The 19,938-nt window shown below is 41.0% G+C and overlaps 1 protein-coding gene across 2 annotated transcripts; it reads right to left on the reverse strand.

Annotated features, from left to right (window-relative positions):
- Positions 1-9,579: 9,579 nt before the first annotated feature.
- LOC135556211 (cytochrome P450 2J2-like) lies at positions 9,580-19,763 on the reverse strand. 2 transcript variants are annotated; one of them, XM_064989217.1, is made up of 9 exons: positions 19,422-19,763; positions 19,021-19,213; positions 18,137-18,286; positions 16,514-16,674; positions 14,164-14,340; positions 13,656-13,797; positions 13,255-13,442; positions 12,781-12,922; positions 9,580-10,269 (listed from the first exon to the last, which is right to left on the reverse strand). In XM_064989217.1, exons 1-9 carry the CDS (start codon positions 19,620-19,622, stop codon positions 10,094-10,096), a joined length of 1,530 nt encoding a protein of 509 aa, XP_064845289.1. In that variant the 5' UTR covers positions 19,623-19,763; the 3' UTR covers positions 9,580-10,093. The 2 variants fall into 2 exon arrangements, with proteins under 2 accessions (XP_064845289.1, XP_064845290.1); XM_064989218.1 differs by lacking the exons at positions 16,514-16,674; positions 18,137-18,286; positions 19,021-19,213; positions 19,422-19,763 and adding an exon at positions 15,701-16,418.
- Between the last annotated feature and the right edge of the window lie 175 nt (positions 19,764-19,938).

Here is a 19,938-nt window from a genome sequence, read left to right on the forward strand (position 1 = left end):
CAGTGCATCTCCTCCCCATGGACTGCACCAGATTTGCCAGTTCTTGCTGTGAGATATTACTCCACTCTTCCACCAAGGCACTTGCATGTTTCAGGACATTTCTGGGGGGAATGGCCCTAGTCCTCACCCTCCAATCCAACAGGTCCCAGACGTGCTCAATGGGATTGAGATCCGGGCTCTTCGCTGGCCATGACAGAACACTGACATTCCCGTCTTGCAGGAAATCATGCACAGAAAGAGCAGTATGGCTGGTGGTATTGTCATGCCAGGATGAGCTTACAGGAAGGGTACCACATGAGGGAGAAGGATGTCTTCGCTGTAACACACAGCGTTTATTGCCTGCAATGACAACAAGCTCAGTCCGATGATGCTGTTACACTGCCCCAGACCATCCTCCTCCAAATCGATCCCCCTCCAGAGTACAGGCCTCGGTGTAATGCTCATTCCTTCAACGATAAATGTGAATCCGACCATCACCCCGAGTGAGACAAAACTGCAATTTGTCAGTGAAGAGCACTTTTTGCTAGTCCTGTCTGGTCCAGTGACGGTGAGTTTGTGCCCATAGGTGAAATTGTTTCCGATGATATCTGGTGTGGACCTGCCTTACAACAGGCCTACAAGCCCTCGGTCTCGCCTCTCTCAGCCTATTGCGGATTGTCTGAGCACTGATGGAAGGATTGTGCGTTCCTGGTGTAACTCGGGCAGTTGTTGCCATCCTGTACCTGTCCAGCAGGTTTGATGTTCGGATGTACCGATCCTGTGCAGGTGTTGTTACACGTGGTCTTCCACTGCGAAGATGATCAACTGTCCGTCCTGTCACAGTACAGACATTTCAATTTATTGCCCTGGCCACATCTGCAGTCCTCATGCCTCCTTGCAGCATGCCTAAGGAACGTTCACGCAGATAAGGGACCCTGGGTATCCTTCTTTTGGTGTATGTCAGAGTCAGTAGAAAGGCCTCTTTAGTGTCCTAAGTTTTCAGACCTTAATTAATGACCTTAATTGCCTACCGTCTGTAAGCTGTTAGTGTCTTAATGACCGTTCCACAGGCGCATGTTCATTAATGGTTCATTGAACAATCATGGGAAACAGTGTTTAAAACCTTTTACAATGAAGATCTGAAGTTATTTGGATTTTACGAATTATCTTTGAAAGACAGGATCCTGAAAAAAATAGGTTTCTTTTTTTACTGAGTTTATTTGCGAGTCATTCTATTGCATTGTTGGTATATAGGTAAATTTTCATAATTGTGTGGAATTAAATTGGCATGTTTGTATTTTTGTTTGTTGCCATTTTATTTATCACACAGGCACCGCATAAAGAGCCTTGTTTGATGAGCGGAATAGCCTACCACCTGTCAGACAGAGCGAGAGTAGCTCCTTAAAAAGCCTGTGGGCTTTTTTTGTGAAACCTGCTTTTGTAAGCACAGTCATTGTGCAACAAATAATAATTCTAAATGCAATCCTGTGTTAACTTCTGTGGCTATGATTTAAAAAGGAGTTATTTCTCAGTCTCAATCTCAACTTTACTTCAAATAATGAGGCAAGTCTTACCTTGCTTCAAAGTAGCCTTGTAAAAATCCATCCATAGAAACAACACAATCTCACACTCAATTCCTGCAAAAATTTACATAACGGATTTCAGCAGATTGTGGCTTAATTCGTGTGACAGAAAGCACATTTCTGTGTGACTGAATTCGTAGGAAAATACACTTTTGTAAGACTTCATTCATAGAAAAATACATTTTGTGGGCGGGGGACAATCTTAGGAAAGTTTTTGCAATGGAGCAATGGATTTTGTGCATGAGTGTTCTACACTGCTTTTGGTTTTTGTGTCCCACATTTATGTCAAAAAACAAATGTGTTTACAACCCAATGTTGTTAATCAACCAGGTTGTCACCGAAATACTTAAAATAAAACCATAAGGCTACTATTATTTTATATTTGACTATTAATGCCAATGCTGTTTTCTATGCTGATTTTCGCTTAATACTTTGGGATACTGATGCTATGTTGGATTTTATGAGGGTTGCCAGATTGGAGTAAAAAGATTTTTTTTGTGTGTGTGTGGTATTGATGAAGGTATTTGATTGGGGAATGGGGATACATTTTAATTATGGGAAACTGCAACTGCATGGTATTTGCCACTGTAACGAGTATGTACTATAATCTATTAAGCCATATCAATGCAGTTAAACAGGTAAAAATAACATTGTTGGCTTGCAATAATGGCACTTCCAAGGCTGTTTCATGATGATTATTACGGTCGGGTCAATCATGTTATATACTTAGGTTATTGTAACACATGCCAGCATTGTTGACCTACTGTCTCTGCCCAGAGGCGTACTAGGCTATTAGAGCCCCGTATGAGCCCTGGTTAGAGTCCCTGTTGCAGCTTTCAATTTCTTTCGCTACACTGGAGGCAGCGTTGGGATCACATCCAGCTCACGTCTAGTTATGGGATCTAGTGGTGGGAAGCATTCTGTTTTTCTAAATTGTGTTGGGTGTAATTACATTTGATATATCTAGTGAACAATCAATAAGCAACAATGGGCGTGACAGAAGTAGTCACTACAGCTGTGATCAAGCCTAACATCAAAGTTGCCTGAAGCTGAATGGAAAGTGTTATTCCCTAACCAGTGTTTCAGAAGATGTGACTGTCTAATTTACATTACTTACCAGTGTGGACCCAAAACAAACACATTTCACACATTTACAAGCTACCGGTTTAAAGTGTTATTACAATCATGGTTTTATTTTGTTACTGAAGCTTATATATCTAATAACCTGATAATGATCAAAATCCTATGGGCTGTGAAACCCCTAGCCGAATGACATTTATCACCATTTATTTATGGAGAGCAATTTCTGTTTTTATAACAGGTAGTATACATTTATTTACACTAGTGTGTTGATGAATTATTGCTTTCTTCAATGGAAATAATGTTTTAAAAAAAATGTAAAAGCCAAATATACCAAAAGCTAAATCAAAAAGAGATTTACAACTATTTAAACATGTTAATAATTACTGAAACATGCAAACTACAAACCTTTTACCAGTTAAAGAAAATGCATACATTATAACTAGTCAAAAATATTTTATTACAAATAATACATACAAGTTAAGTAAAGAATTGACTATAACATGAGTACAAACAGTGTGTGTATTATAATTTTCCATCATAAAAATGTATCCCCATTCCCCAATCAAATACCGTCATCGATACAAGAAAAAAACAATCTGTATAGGAAATGCGTTATGAAGATCGTGTAGACCTATTGTTCCAGAGCGCTCAGGACGTCAGACTGGGGCGAAGGTTCACCTTCCAACAGGACAACGACCCTAAGCACACAGCCAAGACAACACAGGAATGACTTCAGGACAAGTCTCTGAATGTCCTTGAGTGGCCCATTCAGAGGCCGGATTTGAACCTGATTGAACATCTTTGGAAAGACCTGAAAATAGTTGTGCAGCAACACTCCCCATCCAACCTGACAGAGATTGAGAGGATCTTCAGAGATGAATGGGAGAAACTCCCCAAATACAGGTGTGCCAAGCTTGTAGCATCATACTCAAGACTCAAGGCTGTAATCGCTGCCAAAGGTTCTTCAACAAAGTACTGAGGAAAGGGTATGTAAATATAACATTTTAATTTTGCAAAATTTTCTAAAAACTTGTTTTTGCTTTGTCAGTATCTGTAGATTATTGATTTTAATCCATTTTAGAATAAGGCTGTAATGTAGCAATTTGGAGAAAGTCAAAGGTTCTGAATACTTTCCGAATGCACTGTATATGGAGGGCGTACTGTTTCTGTGTGTTCATGTGTATGTGTTTTTATTAAACTTTTGTTTTCCAAACCTTTCCCTTGAGACATAAAAAAAATATTGTAAGGAAGTTATGATGGGGAGAGAGTTGAGGTATTGACTAAAATGGTGGGGGTCGGGTGTGCAGTCGGCTCGGGCTGGCTTGGCAGTCTGGCTGAAATTTAATATAGAGGATGTCTTACGAAGACAATCAAAAGTATTTGTATTTATCTGTAAGATTTGTTAATTTGTTAGGCTATTGGTTAAAGTTGCAACTCAATATTGATTATTGAATTATTACTGATCGAGTTCTGTCTTCTCATATTTAATAATGGTCTCTTACCTAGCTTGATGACTGGGCATTTTTTGCTTACTTTTTGTTCTACTTTTTGCTGGCTTGGAGGGTCATGGGTCATATTAAATTGTGTAGAAGTGAGGGATGCAAATTTCAGTCAATTTTGCTGCTGACTAACTGACCCTAATAAACCGGTCAACAAACAGTTATATTTTTTCTAAAATGTAAATTGATGTGACCAACAGAATATACTATCAGAGATCTGTATATAATGACGAGATGCATATGTTTCCACCCTAACAATTGGAGTCGTCCCAAGGCGGGAAGACAGGAAACAAGTTTATGCCCAAAATAAGCCCATAGAAACGCATTGGACTTATATTGAACATATTTTGGCGAGTGAAACCTCTGATACTATGCATACATACAAGGACTGGACATTTTTCATTAAGAGCTAAATGGAAACATGCAACAATGGCAAGCTTATCGTCTTACAGTCAAAAGGATATAGTCTATTATTGAACATGCAATATTCCTGTAATGAAGCAGCTAATAAAACGTCATTTTCAAACATTTGCCCAAATGCAAATCGCGGAAAACATAGTTCTAAAGCACGCACCTAATGCAAGCAGTTTCATACGTAACAATATCTGTTAGAAATTTAGAAATAGGTGGCATATAATAGCAACTACTATGATGGGTTGGCTGACTAGGATTGTGCCTTTAGGCTTGTGTATAACGAAAGAAAGTTGATATGAAAACCAATAGAACAGGAGAGAAATGCTGGTTAATGGCATGAGAAAGTCTTACTTAAAATAATTGCCTCCACGTTTCTATTAAGACTTGTTCATGCCATGCCAATCTACGCACAATAACCCATAATGACAAAGCAAAAACAGGTTTTTGGAAAATGTTCCTAATTTAGAAAATAAAACTGAAATATCACATTTACATACAGTACCAGTCAAAAGTTTAGACAACCCCTCTGGAATGAGTTGGTGTTTCTTTATTATTACTGTGGTTCTGTTGTGACTATCGTAACTGGAATGACAATTTGAGACAAACTGGGCCAATCGTCTTGCCCAGAAGTGGCTTCAGAACACCAGTTCCTCATCAGAACACCATCTCTGTCAGTCACCCACACAAACTTCAAACTCCTGGACGTATCTCAGCAAAAAAATGGGCGAGGTGAACCTCTTGAAGTGGTCCTACACACTCGCTCACATTTGGGGGTTTCAAAGGAGAGGTCAACTGAGGAGGTATACTGAAATCAGGGTCACCCATAAACGTCTCAGACGGGTAGACCATGGTGGGCTCGCTGACATCCTCATCAACACTAGACTTGCTTAGACATAGCATGTGTAACTGTAAGACAAAGGCAAAACACCCTCCATAATGAAGGGCTGCCCCAGTGTCTCACATTATCTTCACAAAGGGTTTCAGACACCACTTCTGGGCAAACTGATTGGTCCAGTGTATCTAAAATGATCGTTCCATACACACCTGATCCAAAATCTTGTTTAGGAGATACACCAGTCCCAACTATAGATTTAATTGGTTGGAATGCTCCCACAAGCAGAAACTGCTTTTTCTCGCTCTCATTTTTCTGTTTCAACTTAGGACACAGAGACAATGTGTCCTTTCTCATGGCAGTAATGACAAACTGGCAGATATGCAAATGTATCTTTGGGCACCGTAGAAAATAACTGAAACCTTGCTGGATTGCTTTTTGCTTAGGGATAACTACTGGGTGCTTTGTTTGTTAAGGTATTTATTTGTCAACACAAACGTATTTGCAAGTACTGCAGCTTTCTCAAGAATGAGATCTTTGTGCTCACGAATGTAGGTAGCAACCCTTTTGTGAAGGCAATTCTTGAACTGCTCGAGAAGCATGAGTGTCTTTAAATCTTCAAGGTCCTTGACCTCTTGAGAACCACACCACCGATCACAAATATATGCTTGTTCCCTTGCAAACTCAACATGGCTGTGATTCTGTCTTTTTAAATTTACGGGAACTGTTGTGTCCGTATGCCTCTGGGACCATCTCGTAAGCCTGAAGGATGGCAGCTTTAACGGTGTCATGATCTGAACTCTGGCCAAGAGAAAGCTGCGTACACTTTCGGGGCTTTTTTCACCAGAACAATTTGGAGGAGCAATGACCAAATCTCTCTCAGCCATTTTAGGGATGTGGCAATCACCTCAAACAGAGTAAAATAGACATACACCTATTGTTCATTGAAAGGCGCTACAAGCCGGCTGTTCCGACCAAGATCAAACTCTGTTGAGTGTGCTGAATGGATTCAGAGTGCTTCCAGATCTACTGTATCTCTTCATCGAAATTCATGCTCACATTTTTGATCTTGTTGTTTGGCTGCATGTTCTTGGTTTTTGGCAGTATGTTCACCCCCATTGTTCTGGTTTGGCTACATACTCATCTCGTCTTTCCCTGTGCTCTAATTTCTGTTACTCCAGTCACTGCTCACGTTCTCTTTCCCTTTCCTTGTGCTCGAGCTCTAATTTATGTTGCTCCAACTTTGCCTTTAGTTTGAGCTCCCTCAGTTGCATGTCTACAGACTCACCCTACTACTTGTAGCACCCTTTTCAGCAGAATCTTCATCAGGATTTCCTCCACCACCAAAGTAGTACCAATCAGCACTTTGACTACTGCCTTTGGATCGTCAGATGCCGCTTTGATGTCATAATGTATTGCAATCATGAGCAGAGTTGCATTTCTACATTTATCTAGCATCTCCCATGTAGGGTTTTCCACAACTGCTTCCAACTTACAAGTCCATGGCTTTTCTATTGTTTTTATTAGCCTGTGTGTTTACGCAACTATCAAAATGATTCCACCAATTGTATAACCAGTGGTGGAAAAAGTAATATATTTTCATACTTGAGTAAAAGTAAAGATACCTTAATAGAAAATGACTCAACTAAAAGTGAAAGTCACCCAGTAAAATATTACTTGAGTAAAAGTCTAAAAGTATTTGGTTTCAAATATACTTAAGTATCAAAAGTAAATGTAATTGCTCAAATGTACTTATGTATCAAAAGTAAAAGTATAAATCATTTCACCTTCCTTATAATACTAAGCTAACCAGACTACACCATACATATATTTATTTTGTTACGGATAGCCAGGGGCACACTCCAACACTCAGACATAATTTACAAACAAAGCATTTGTGTTGAGTGAGTCTGCTAGATCAGAGGCAGTAGGGATGACCAGGGATGTTCTCTTGATAACTGTGTGAATTGGGTAATTTTCCTGTCAAAATGTAAGTACTTTGGGGTGTCAGGGAAATCTATGGAGTAAAAAGTACATGATTTTCTTTAGGAATGTTGTTTAGTAAAAGTTGCCATAGATATAAATAGCAAAGTAAAGTACAGATACCCCAAAAAACTACTTTAAAGTACTAAAGTATTTTTACTTAAGTACTTTATTCCACTGCATTTAACCCCTCAGGATGGATGTCAGTGACAGAAATTTTACCACAAAATTGTATTTTGAACACTCAAATATCTGGGCACTGCAGAACTTGAGTGGAGCAGATGAGCCACCATTTTGTTACGTTCCCCAGCAAAAAAAAAAATACAATTGCAGCTCAAACAGACGGGGGAACAAACAGTCACGGACAAAAATGAAAACAAAACAGATGAGGTTTTAGGCGGTGTTCTGAAAAAAACTCATGGGGGTGTCCACGGAAAGTTGACTAGCAACAACAACTGGGACCTAAAAGACACCCATCATGAGTGCCTACTGAATTTGCCCAAGAAGAGGCATACAAAAGAAAAACCCACACCAGAATTAAAGACTGGAAGCAAACTAAAAAGTGGAGAAAAATGAGAACAAGGAAGCTCAGACAGGGATTATTTTTCTAATAGGGAATGCCAGCTAAAGATGTTAACCCTCCACATCTCTCAAGGCAGTAGTCAAATACTGTTAAATATCACCTGGGCCAACACAGGTGAAACACATTCTGACTGACAAGATGGACAAGCCAGGACAACACATACTGACTAACGAGATGACACTAACATCTAACCTTAAAATATAAATGGAAAACCCAAAGCCTATAACAGGTTGCAGGGAGGTTCTGAACGTTTTACTCTGGTTCTGTTATATAAATATTCATACACATAGCTCATATATTATACAGCACTAAGCTAATCTGCCTGACTCAAGTCATTTCACGTACCCCTGCTAAAACAGGAACCAGGTCACTCTTCCTGCAATAAAACTACCCCCCTCAGCTCTGTTGTTTCACGACCCCCTCTGCTCTCCTGTCTCACTGTCCCCTGACACACAAATATCTTGTTGGATAAAACACACACATCCCCCTCTACTGGTCGAGTGCTCAGAGCAGAGGACTCTGCTCTGCACCAATGGGACTCCTGCTATGGCCAGAGCAGATCCGCCTACAACCCTTCGGGACCAGTCAGAAGACCGACACGACAAGACTCTACCCACTTTATTCTATGTATAAAAATGAATGTAAACCTTTGTATAGGCCTCTTTTTCACCTGACTCCCTACCGAGTTATATGAACTAGATCCGTGCAAGTTAAACTGCGGGACAAGATATCCTTTGACTCAATAAAACTGCCTTTTGTTACAACTGAAATCCACTCTGTCCAGCGCCCGTGATTTGGTCTCGACTCTCCAGTATTTAAACACTAACAGTTCCTTAAATGTTTTCCAGGGAGGTTTTATTAACGCTTTGAGAATGGAAATGCTAGTTTATTTTACCCCTTTTTCGTGGAATGCAATTGTTTTTAGTAGCTACTATCTTGTCTCATCACTACAACTCCCGTACGGGCTCGGGAAAGACGAAGGTTGAAAGTCATGCGTCCTCCGATACACAACCCAACCAAGCCGCACTGCTTCTTAACACAGCGTGCATCCAACCCGGAAGCCAGCCGCACCAATGTGTCGGCGGAAACACCGTGCAACCTTGGTTAGCGTGCACTGCGCCCGGCCTGCCACAGGAATCGCTGGTGCGCGATGAGACAAGGATATCCCTCCCTAACCCGGACGACGCTCGGCCAATTGTGCGTCGCCCCACGGACCTCCCGGTCACGGCCGGTTACGACAGAGCCTGGGCGCAAACCCAGAGTCTCTGGTGGCACAGCTGGCGCCCTTAACCACTGCGCCACCCGGGAGGCAAGTTCATATCCCCGAGCTGACAAGGTACAAATCTGTTGTTCTGCCCCTGAACAGGCAGTTAACCCACTGTTCCTAGGCCGTCATTGAAAATAAGAATTTGTTCTTAACTGACTTGCCGAGTTAAATAAAGGTCAAATAAAAATTAAAAAAAGGCAAAGGGTGGCTATTTGAAGAATCTGAAAAATTAAATAATATTTTTTTAACACTTGTTTGGTTACTACATGATTCCATATGTGTTATTTGATAGTTTTGTTGTCATCACTATTATTCTACAATGTAGAAAATAGTAAAAATAAAGAAAAACACTGGAAGAGTATATTGTAGTGTATATTGCCTTGATAGAAAATAAAAAGGTACAGAAGAAATCACAATCCACCAGACCATGGGTCAAATACATTCAGATATGCCATATACATGAAAGACATGTAGTATGTTTACATTGTAAATTATGTACATTTACATTGAAAATCTAAAACACTCCTACATTATCAATCAAATATTTCCTTCTTATTCATTTTAATCTAGGACTACAACATATGGTTTGAGATCTTGATATGTAGAGTATTATTGGTATGTGTAGTGTCATTACGTGAGTGTGTTTTCTCCATCTGCAGCCTTTTCAGTTGTTTGGTGTTATGAAAGACTTCATTTCCTTTTCATTTGTGTCAATTTAAAACCTAAGCAACCAGGCGAAGGAAGTTTTAATCAATTACCTTAGTTGATCAATCAAGTACAAGAGAGGTGTGAAAACCTTCAGACACTTGGCCCTCCAATAATACATTTTTAAACCCCAGCAACATAATGAATAGGGCAGCTGTGGAAGACTCATCGAGGTGTTGCACACAGCTGGTAAGGCTTGGGACTGTGTGTAACCCCCATCTGAAAGTCCAGGTTGGGTTCCACCCCTGGGGGAGAGAAGAAGGTGAACCTCTGCAGCAGGGAGGTGAAGAACAGGAAGAGTTCCATCTTGGCTAGCTGCTCCCCAGGACACACCCTCGTACCTGGGGAGGGAACCAATCACAGTAAACCTTCTCTAACTGACACTGTAAAGCAGGGGTGTCAAACTCATTCCATTTTTTCCTTTCAACTAGACAACCAGGTGAGGAGAGTTCTTTATTAATTATGACCTTAATTCAGCAATCAAGTACAAGAGAGAAGCAAAAACCTGCAGACACTCGGCCCTCCATTGGAATGAATTTGACACATGTCGTAAAGTACAGAATTGGATTGGGATACTAACACTAACGTACACTGTAAAATATTTCCTGTAAAATGTACAGTAACTTACTGGCCTCAATTTATTTAGCAGTACAGCTACTGTAATCCATTTGACGGCAATCCATTTTATAGTACCAAAAATGTTACTGAAATCCAATTACCCATGCAGTGACATATTACACAATGTTCTTAGCAAGTTTTTCATTTTGGTCCGTTCAAATCTATTGTACCCCCCCACTTGCATTGACACATTGAGCAAATTCAGATAATCAAACATAACCGCCAGATAGGCAACATGGGTGAGCCATTCCTAACAATCGAAATGTTCGAAGCTCATAAAAGCGGCCCAACAGTTTATTCCCGGAAAGCCAGCGGACCTCTGCATGATAAAGCACCTGCTGGTGCTCGCTCCCCATATCCCTGCAGAAGGCCTGGAAACACCTGCTGGTGCTCCCTCCCCATATCCCTGCAGAAGGCCTGGAAACACCTGCTGGTGCTTGCTCCCCATATCCCTTCAGAAGGCCTGGAAACACCTGCTGGTGCTCGCTCCCCATATCCCTGCAGAAGGCCTGGAAACACCTGCTGGTGCTTGCTCCCCATATCCCTTCAGAAGGCCTGGAAACACCTGCTGGTGCTCGCTCCCCATATCCCTGCAGAAGGCCTGGAGACACCTGCTGGTGCTCCCTCCCCATATCCCTGCAGAAGGCCTGGAAACACCTGCTGGGGCTCGCTCCCCATATCCCTGCAGAAGGCCCGGAAACACCTGCTGGTGCTCCCTCCCCATATCCCTGCAGAAGGCCTGGAGACACCTGCTGGTGCTCCCTCCCCATATCCCTGCAGAATGCCTGGAGAAACCTGCTGGTGCTCCCTCCCCATATCCCTGCAGAAGGCCTGGAAACACCTGCTGGTTCTCCCTCCCCATATCCCTGCAGAAGGCCTGGAAACACCTGCTGGTGCTCGCTCCCCATATCCCTGCAGAAGGCCTGGATACACCTGCTGGTGCTCCCTCCCCATATCCCTGCAGAATGCCTGGAAACACCTGCTGGTGCTCCCTCCCCATATCCCTGCAGAAGGCCTGGAAACACCTGCTTTTCGTGGAACTCTTTTTGAAATATTTGACAGTTTCTTCTGAAACTCGTTAGTCTGTTCTTGTTCTGAGAAATTAAGGCTATTCCATGCGAGAAATTGCCAAGAAACTGAAGATCTCGTACAGCGCTGTGTACTACTCCCTTCACAGAACAGTGCAAACTGGCTCTAACCAGAATAGAAAGAGGAGTGGGAGGCCCCGGGGGACAACTGAGCAAGAGGACAATTACATTAGAGTGAATAGTTTGAGAAACAGATGCCTCACCAGTCCTTAACTGGCAGCTTCATTAAATAGTACCTGCAAAACACCAGTCAAGGTAAACAGTAAAGCGGCGACTCCGGGATGCTCGTCTTCTAGGCAGAGTTGCAAAGAATAAGCCGTATCTCAGACTGGCCAATAAAAATAAAAGATTAAGATGGGCAAAAGAACAGACACTGGACAGAGGAACTGCCTAGAAGGCCAGCATCCCAGAGTCGCCTCTTCACTGTTGACGTTGAGACTGGTGTTCCAGCAACAATAGTCATTTACAACATTAACTATGTTTACACTGTATTCGGATCAATTTGATGTTATTTTCATGGTCAAAACATTAGCTTTTCATTCAAAAACAAGGACATTTGTTTGACCCCAAACTTTTGAACATTAATGTATGTAAATCATTGTTTGAATATGTTGGTAACCCATTGTATAAAGGTGATAATGCCCTCGAACTCGATGTTTAGAGGATACATTGGCACTTTTTGCCGGCCCTCGACTTTGTCTCGGGTCTAAAACCCGTGCCAAAATATCCTCTAAACACAGGCGTCTCGGGCATTATCACTTAAATAGGAGGACCTAGTCGGAAGGTATAAATATAAGTGCTATGTTTGCTATGTAGCTGCAACGCCCAGTGTGGTGATTAAATCTAATTTCAGTTTCTCTGGGTCCATCTGGATTATTGTACCAGAATTTAGAACATAACAATACAGTATCATACCGTTAATGTATACAGTAAGTAACTGATAAAATAAAAGTCTAAACGGTGTACTCTAACTATATTGGCAAGTCAATGATTCAACTTCAAGTCAATCAGTTAAACCGATTAAACCGAGTCAAGTATTACAATGTAAGGAAGAAGAGTTGTGCATGTACTATTTCCTATAGGGCAGCTTTATTTGGCACCAATTTGGTGGTCAACTGATATGGAAGAAACGTAGTACAGTATTACCTAAAGAGAAGGGAAGGAATGCGTCTCTCTTCCTGAACTTGCCCTCCTGATCCAGGAAGTGTCCAGGGTTGAAGGTGTGAGGGGTCTCCCACTCTGACTCATCAAACAGGATCGACTGGAGGGTGCCAAGCACAATGGTGTTCTGAGGGGGGGAAAAAATAACAGACATTATCTCATCAACAAGTACACAATTTTATGGCATCAATGTTTTATGTGTAGTTGAAATAATACGGAAAATTAGGAAAAAGGGAAAAGCTTATACTTTTAAGTGTAGGGATGTCCCTATACCATAACCAAACACATTTAATTCTTCTAAATATACAAACACCACATGGTGACAACATACTACACATTAATGTAGTTATAAGGAATACATCTTTATAAAGTGCTGAATCATGCAGTGGATGCGCCGTGAGATCACATGATTAAGTAGAGCAAATACATGATCTCTATGCTTGAGATGAGATGACTGACCTTAGGGATGGTGTATCCTCCAACCTCAGTGTCTTTAGTGGCCATGCGGGATACGTTGAGCGGTATGATATTCCCCATCCTCTGTGTCTCATGGATGACTGCGTCTGTGTAGGGCATGCGGTTCCTGTCTTCCATGGAGGGCTGCCGCAACGACCTAACAACTGCATCGATCTCTGCCTGCACCTTGGCTAGAACAGGGATACAAAAAATAAAGACACAACACGAAGGAAGTATTCATGCAAATTAATTGTGTGTGTGTGTGTGTGTGTGTGGTGTGTATGCGTGCCTCCATGTGAGAGAATGACCTTTTATTAATCAATCAAGATCAATTGCTTTGAAGAACTGATTAAATGCTATAGGGGTCGAAACTTAGTCATTGTGATGGCAGTGGGAGCACTTACCTTGTATCTCCGGGTAGTTGATCATAAAGAGAAGGCCCCAATGGAGGGTGGTAGAGGTGGTCTCTGTCCCAGCCACAAATAGATCCAGAGTGCAGAAGGACAAGTTCTCCAAGTTAAACCCAGCCCTTGTGTCATCTTCACACTGTGGAACAAAACACACCAAAACAACCTCAACATGCTAGATACTTAAAAATATTTGACAATCTAACGAATTGGGGATGCTGTAGCTAAATTACCAATGTGTCAAGAAAATGTAATATTTTTTTTTTACATGTGTTGCAATACAATATATTTTGTAGTGTAACTTTTCTCCAGTCCGACTTCATCATCATCATCAGTGTAGAGGAGGGTAAACATATACTGTACGTTAACACCACTTACTTACCTACTGCAGAAAAATACTATAGGGAGCATTACTATATTCACTGCGAATGGCAATCAGTTTTTACTCAACTACTTTTGTTTTTACAACTACATCACTGATATTCATTGTCATTATCATCGTCACCTTCTCTATCTCGTTGAGGAAGCAGTCGATGAAGTCTCTTGGTGACGAGGGGTCGTTGTCCTTCATGTGCTCCTGAATCCTGATGTTGATGAAGGAGATGACCTCCTTCCAGCCAGTGAAGATCCTTCTGTGAGGACCAGGAACCCGACGCATGACCCACGGCATCATGTTATACATCTGAGGACAGAGTTAGGGCAGGGACGGACTGAAACCAGAATTCGGCCAGGGAATTGCAAACACAGCAGCCCCTCAAGGGGGGGGGCTAATTTCTAGTAACATAATGATAATTCTGACAAAAACATAGTTCCTGGCAGCAATTGGCCAGTAAGTTACTGTAATTTAATTTACATATATCTACTGTAATCAATTTTATGGTACCAACACTTTTACTGTAATCTAAATTACAGTACCAAGTATGTACCTGTAATCTAATGTACAGCATATGACTGTAATTTCCCAGTGTTCTTTGCACATTTTCATTTTTACATTCACATTTAGGTAATTTAGTGGGCGTTCTTATCCTTAACATCTTACAGTTGGTGCATTCAACAAAGGTTGATAAACATACCACAGTCATAGCATGTAAAGAGTTTCTGTAACTGTTTCTGAAAATATTGTACTTAAGGATACTCTGATCTTCAGAATTATTGTAATTTCAACCCGATATCTTTTGAACTCAACGTTTTTCTACAGATAAGCTACAAAATAATTATGGATAGAGAGTGACTCCTCACTGCTGAAACAATAAATAGTGGAGAGAGCGTTTCAATCTGGTCCACTCTGAATTTTTCAGTGCGTTAAAAAAAATTATGTGGGCAGGTAAAAATGTATTTGAACTCGCTTTTCATGATCTGACATAATTGCAGCCCACCTTTTGGGCTTTAAATTGGGAACCAAATGAGCCGTCTTTCTTACAATGAGCCGGCTCAAAGAAGTGATCAAGAATGCCCATCACTAAATCTGATCTGTTCCCTATATACAGTGGGGAGAACAAGTATTTGATACACCGCCGATTTTCCAGGTTTTCCTACTTACAAATCATGTAGAGGTCTGTATTTGTTATCATAGGTACACGTCAACTGTGAGAGACGGAATCTAAAACAAACATCCAGAAAATCACATTGTATGATTTTTAAGTAATTCATTTGCATTTTATTGCATGACATAAGTATTTGATCACCTACCAACCAGTAATAATTCTGGCTCTCACAGACCTTTTTCTTTAAGAAGCTCTCCTGTTCTCCACGCATTACCTTTATTAACTGCACCTGTTTGAACTTGTTACCTGTATAAAATACACCTGTCCACACACTCAATCAAACAGACTCCAACCTCTCCACAATGGCCAAGACCAGAGAGCTGTGTAAGGACATCAGGGATAAAATTGTAGACCTGCACAAGGCTGGGATGGGCTACAGGACAATAGGCAAGCAGCTTGGTGAGAAGGCAACAACTGTTGGCGCAATTATTAGAAAATGGAAGAAGCTCAAGATGACGGTCAATCACCCTCGGTCTCGGGCTCCATGCAAGATCTCACCTCGTGGGGCATCAATGATCATGAGGAAGGTGAGGGATCAGCCCAGAACTACACGGCAGGACCTGGTCAATGACCTGAAGAGAGCTGGGACAACAGTCTCAAAGAAAACCATTAGTAACACACTATGCCGTCATGGATTAAAATCCTGCAGCGCATGCAAGGTCCCCCTGCAGGGGCAGGACAACAGATTTTTACCTTGTCAGCTCAAGGATTCAATATTGCAACCTTTCGGTTGCTAGTCCAACGCTTTAACCACTAGGCTACTATTTTCTTTGTAAATACAATTTTTAAAGGGTGTAGTTTATATTATGTGCCTTCAATTTGAATACATTGATTCTATCAAGCTCGTTATATATGAAATTATCTGAGCAGTTACATTTATGACCAATAGAACAAATACAGTGGCTCTAATTTATATTTATATTTAATCATAGCAGATTATTTTATTTTTTCATTAGATTGAAGTTGAGTTGGGCTATGGATATTCTTGATCAATATGATCTTAGATGATTTTACTATTATCCATTAGCCTTTACATGCACTACATGACCAAAAGTTAGGTTGATTTAGATAGGGTTTTTGGGGCAAAAAGAGCTATGGCCAGTATGTTTCTGACAAAGTTAGGTTCAGTCAGATTTCCTGAACATTCTTGAATTGATGGATGGCCATAATATTTACATTTAAAAAAAACCTATTAGTGCATTTAATATTGTTTTCTCATCTAGGGTAGACAATTGTAGTCAACAAGTCAAAGTAAGTAACCACATAAGGTTGAAGCAGTCTACAAATAGAACAAGAGAGAGAGAGACTTACCCCGGCCCAAAAGCCCCCTTCCAAGTAAATAATCTCGTTCATTGTTTTCAGGAGGGTTTGGAATTGGTCATCGCTGTATTCAAAGCGGTCACCAAACACAAGACAGCAGATCACATTGGAAACAGCATTGTTCATCAGTATCTGGGGGCTGAAGGGTTTTCCTGCATGGACCAAAAGAAACCTTATTCCCCACAAAAGCAATATGGCTTACATCAAAAGTAAAAAGTCACCATATAGGCTAGTGGCCAATCCTCAAAAAGGGCATTTGTTTGAGATACCCCTACCAGAAGTATAACAAAGCACAACCTTGTTTTTTCCCCTATGAGATCTCCAATATATGAAATTGATGGTTGTATACATAAGCTCATGTGGCCCAATATCGCAAACTTTGATATTGCAAAAATGTTGAATTACAAGTAGTCAATTGTCTCCTCTACATATACAAACAAACAGCATTAGGATATCTTAAAGGATTTTGGAAATAGACCTGTAAACAGATACGATAGGAGGAAATATTAACTATGAATACAAATGTAACTTTCTGATAGCTGTTCAATAGACAACTTCCAGGTCAAATTTGCTCTCATTCAGTGCTGTATGGTCCTGCCTGACAAAAGTGCATAAAATTATGTTTTTTTGATGTTGTGGCTATTGCAATTAGCTTTAAGGCAAGTGGGCCCAGACACTGAACGCTCAGTTATTTCAAAGGTTCCTCTGTGGACTATGGTGTCCAATATCCAATATGGCTGCAACATCACCATTAACTGGTGATTCAATTACCTCTGTACATGTTTTAAATGAGAGATATTTTTCAGATTTGTGTACTGTACTTATGACCTGTACTCAAGACTATTTCTTTGAACTTCATCTACATTACATGATCAAAAGTATGTGCTCATCAAACATCTCATTCCAAAATAATGGGCATTAGAATGGAGCTGGTCCCCCCCCCTTTGCTGCTTTAAGAGCCTTCACTCTTCTGGGAAGGCTTTCCACTAGTTGTTGGAACATTGCTGCTGGGACTTACTTCCATTCAGCCACAAGAGCATTAACGAGGTCGGGCACTGATTTTGGGCAATTAGGCCTGGCTTGCAGTCGGCATCTCAATTCAGCCTGATGGGGTTGAGGTCAGGGCTCTGTGCAGGCCAGTCAAGTTCTTCCACATCAATCTCAACAAACCATTTCTGTATGGACCTCACTTTGTGCATGGGGCATTGTCAAGCTGAGAGGAAAGGGCCTTCCCCAAACTGTTGCCACAAAGTTGGGAGTACAGAATCATCTAGAATGTCATTGTATGCTGTAGCGTTAAGATTTCCCTTTAGTGGAACCATGAAAAACAGTCCCAGACCACTTCTCTGTAAGCACCACAGCTCATATACAGTTTTGTTGTATTTTTTTTTGCTTGGTGCTTGGACTCCTGATCTGAACTGAATCTGTTTTCAACATGAAAATCGAAAGTTTTTAATCGCTATATGTCTGTTGCATCCAAAACAGAGGCAACTCATTTGTAAACTTAATGCCAGTGCGGTGTCTACCCAAATCTGTTTTGACAAGTATTTGAATTTCCTTGCAGGGACAATAAAGTTTGAATTGAACTGTAACCATATCAAGTTTCCATTGTACCTTGTTCACTCTGAATGGCTTCATTCAAACACTGCGCTTCAATCTGGATGGATGGCTCCAGACTCTTCTTGCCCAGTCCAAAGTTCCTCAGCGTAGAAAGAGCAAACCTCCTCTGTTGCTTCCATGGATACCCGTTTGACAGAATCACACCTAAGTGTAAGAATGGTTTTCAGTGAAGAAGCCTTAACTTGTACCATACACTCAAAGATGGAAGTAAGCCTTGAAAAGTAGCCTTTTCAGAGGCAGAACAGCCAATAAGGGCAGGCGCATCTTCTGTTTCTCAAGCGTGAGGCAGCTTGATGTAAAAGTACACACCCTGGACAGGATTCTAGCCTGTCAGGGCCTTACCCCCTATCCATCTCCTTAATACTGATGGCCAAGCAAAGAGGCATGAGGTCCCATTTTGGAGTCTCTGGTAGGACTTGAACGGGGATCAAACCCCCAACCTTTCCATTTTTAAGGATTGACACTAATACACTAAATATGTCATATTTCTACAATAAAAAATTGTTATGATCCATAATCAATTATCAGTTAATAACTGTAAGATGATGACAATGTCCTGCAAGCCCAGGGTCAGGTCAGGCAGAGGTCGGTAATCCAGAGTAGTGGCAAAGACACAGGACAGCAGGCAGGCTCAGACAGGCAAGGGTCAAAACCAGGAGAACAAGAAATAGAGTGACTGGGGAAAGGCAGGAGCTGAGACAAAACACTAGTTGACTTGAACAAACACGAAAAACTGGCACAGACAGACAGAAAACAAAGGTATAAATACCCAGTGGATAAGTGGGGAAGATGGGCGACACTTGGAGGGGGGTGGAGACAAGCACAAGGACAGGTGAAACAAATCAGGACGTAACACGTATAAAGTATGTGAGCGTTACCTTTACTTCCCATTGCTTGACTTCCAATATATATATCTTCAAATAAGGGAAAGGAGGGACGATCGACAAAACTGTCGCCATTGTGGACCAAGGCCTCTTTCACCATCTCATATCCACTCAGAATAACCCACTTTGACCCTTGGTTTGCTGAAGGAATTCGAAGGCTGAAAATCTTTCCATATTTTTTTTCACACTACAAGAAGAACAACAACAAAAAAAGTTTGTAATCAAAAGAGTGCTAAGCAGCATTAAGTTAGCCTGGTGCCATATCTGATTGTGCTCTTGCCAACTCCATTGCTCATTGTCAAGCCAAACATTTGTCTGGCATGACAATGATTGACAAGGAGTTGGAATGATAGCACAAACAGAATGATACTCAGGCTAGCGTTTAGTAAACCCACCTCTTCAAACTGCAGATGCATCTTAGCAGGATCAAATTGAAACATGTTGCCAATGAAAGGCCATGACCAAGGTCCAGGAGGAAAATTCTTTGGAGTTTTGTTTTTCAGGAGGTCGGCAAGTACCAAGAAAACACAGAGGAAAATCAAAAAAGTCTTTATGTCCAACCATTCCAAAACAGAAAAATGAAGTAATTTGCTCATCTCACTACAAGTGCAACTGACTAAAAAAAAAGCACACAGAAACTAAACATAGGAATGACGTTCCTTCTCTGTAACCTGCTCCCTATCTCTTTGCTTCCAAAGTAATGTCATAATGACCACTGTTGTGCGTGTTCATACTTGAGACTGGGTGTGTGCTACTACGATAACAACTCAGAGTTCATGCATTTCCCCTTTGTACAGAGTTTTTTTTCTCTCCTCAGAAAACCATGGTTGCACAATGACTACACAGAATTCCTCCTATAGATGTAGATTTCAGCTTTGTTGCTAAGTCCTTAGCAATATTATTTTACTGTAG

Source organism: Oncorhynchus masou, chromosome 15 (assembly GCF_036934945.1).
Source record: "Oncorhynchus masou masou isolate Uvic2021 chromosome 15, UVic_Omas_1.1, whole genome shotgun sequence".
In the NCBI taxonomy this organism is placed as follows: domain Eukaryota; kingdom Metazoa; phylum Chordata; class Actinopteri; order Salmoniformes; family Salmonidae; genus Oncorhynchus; species Oncorhynchus masou.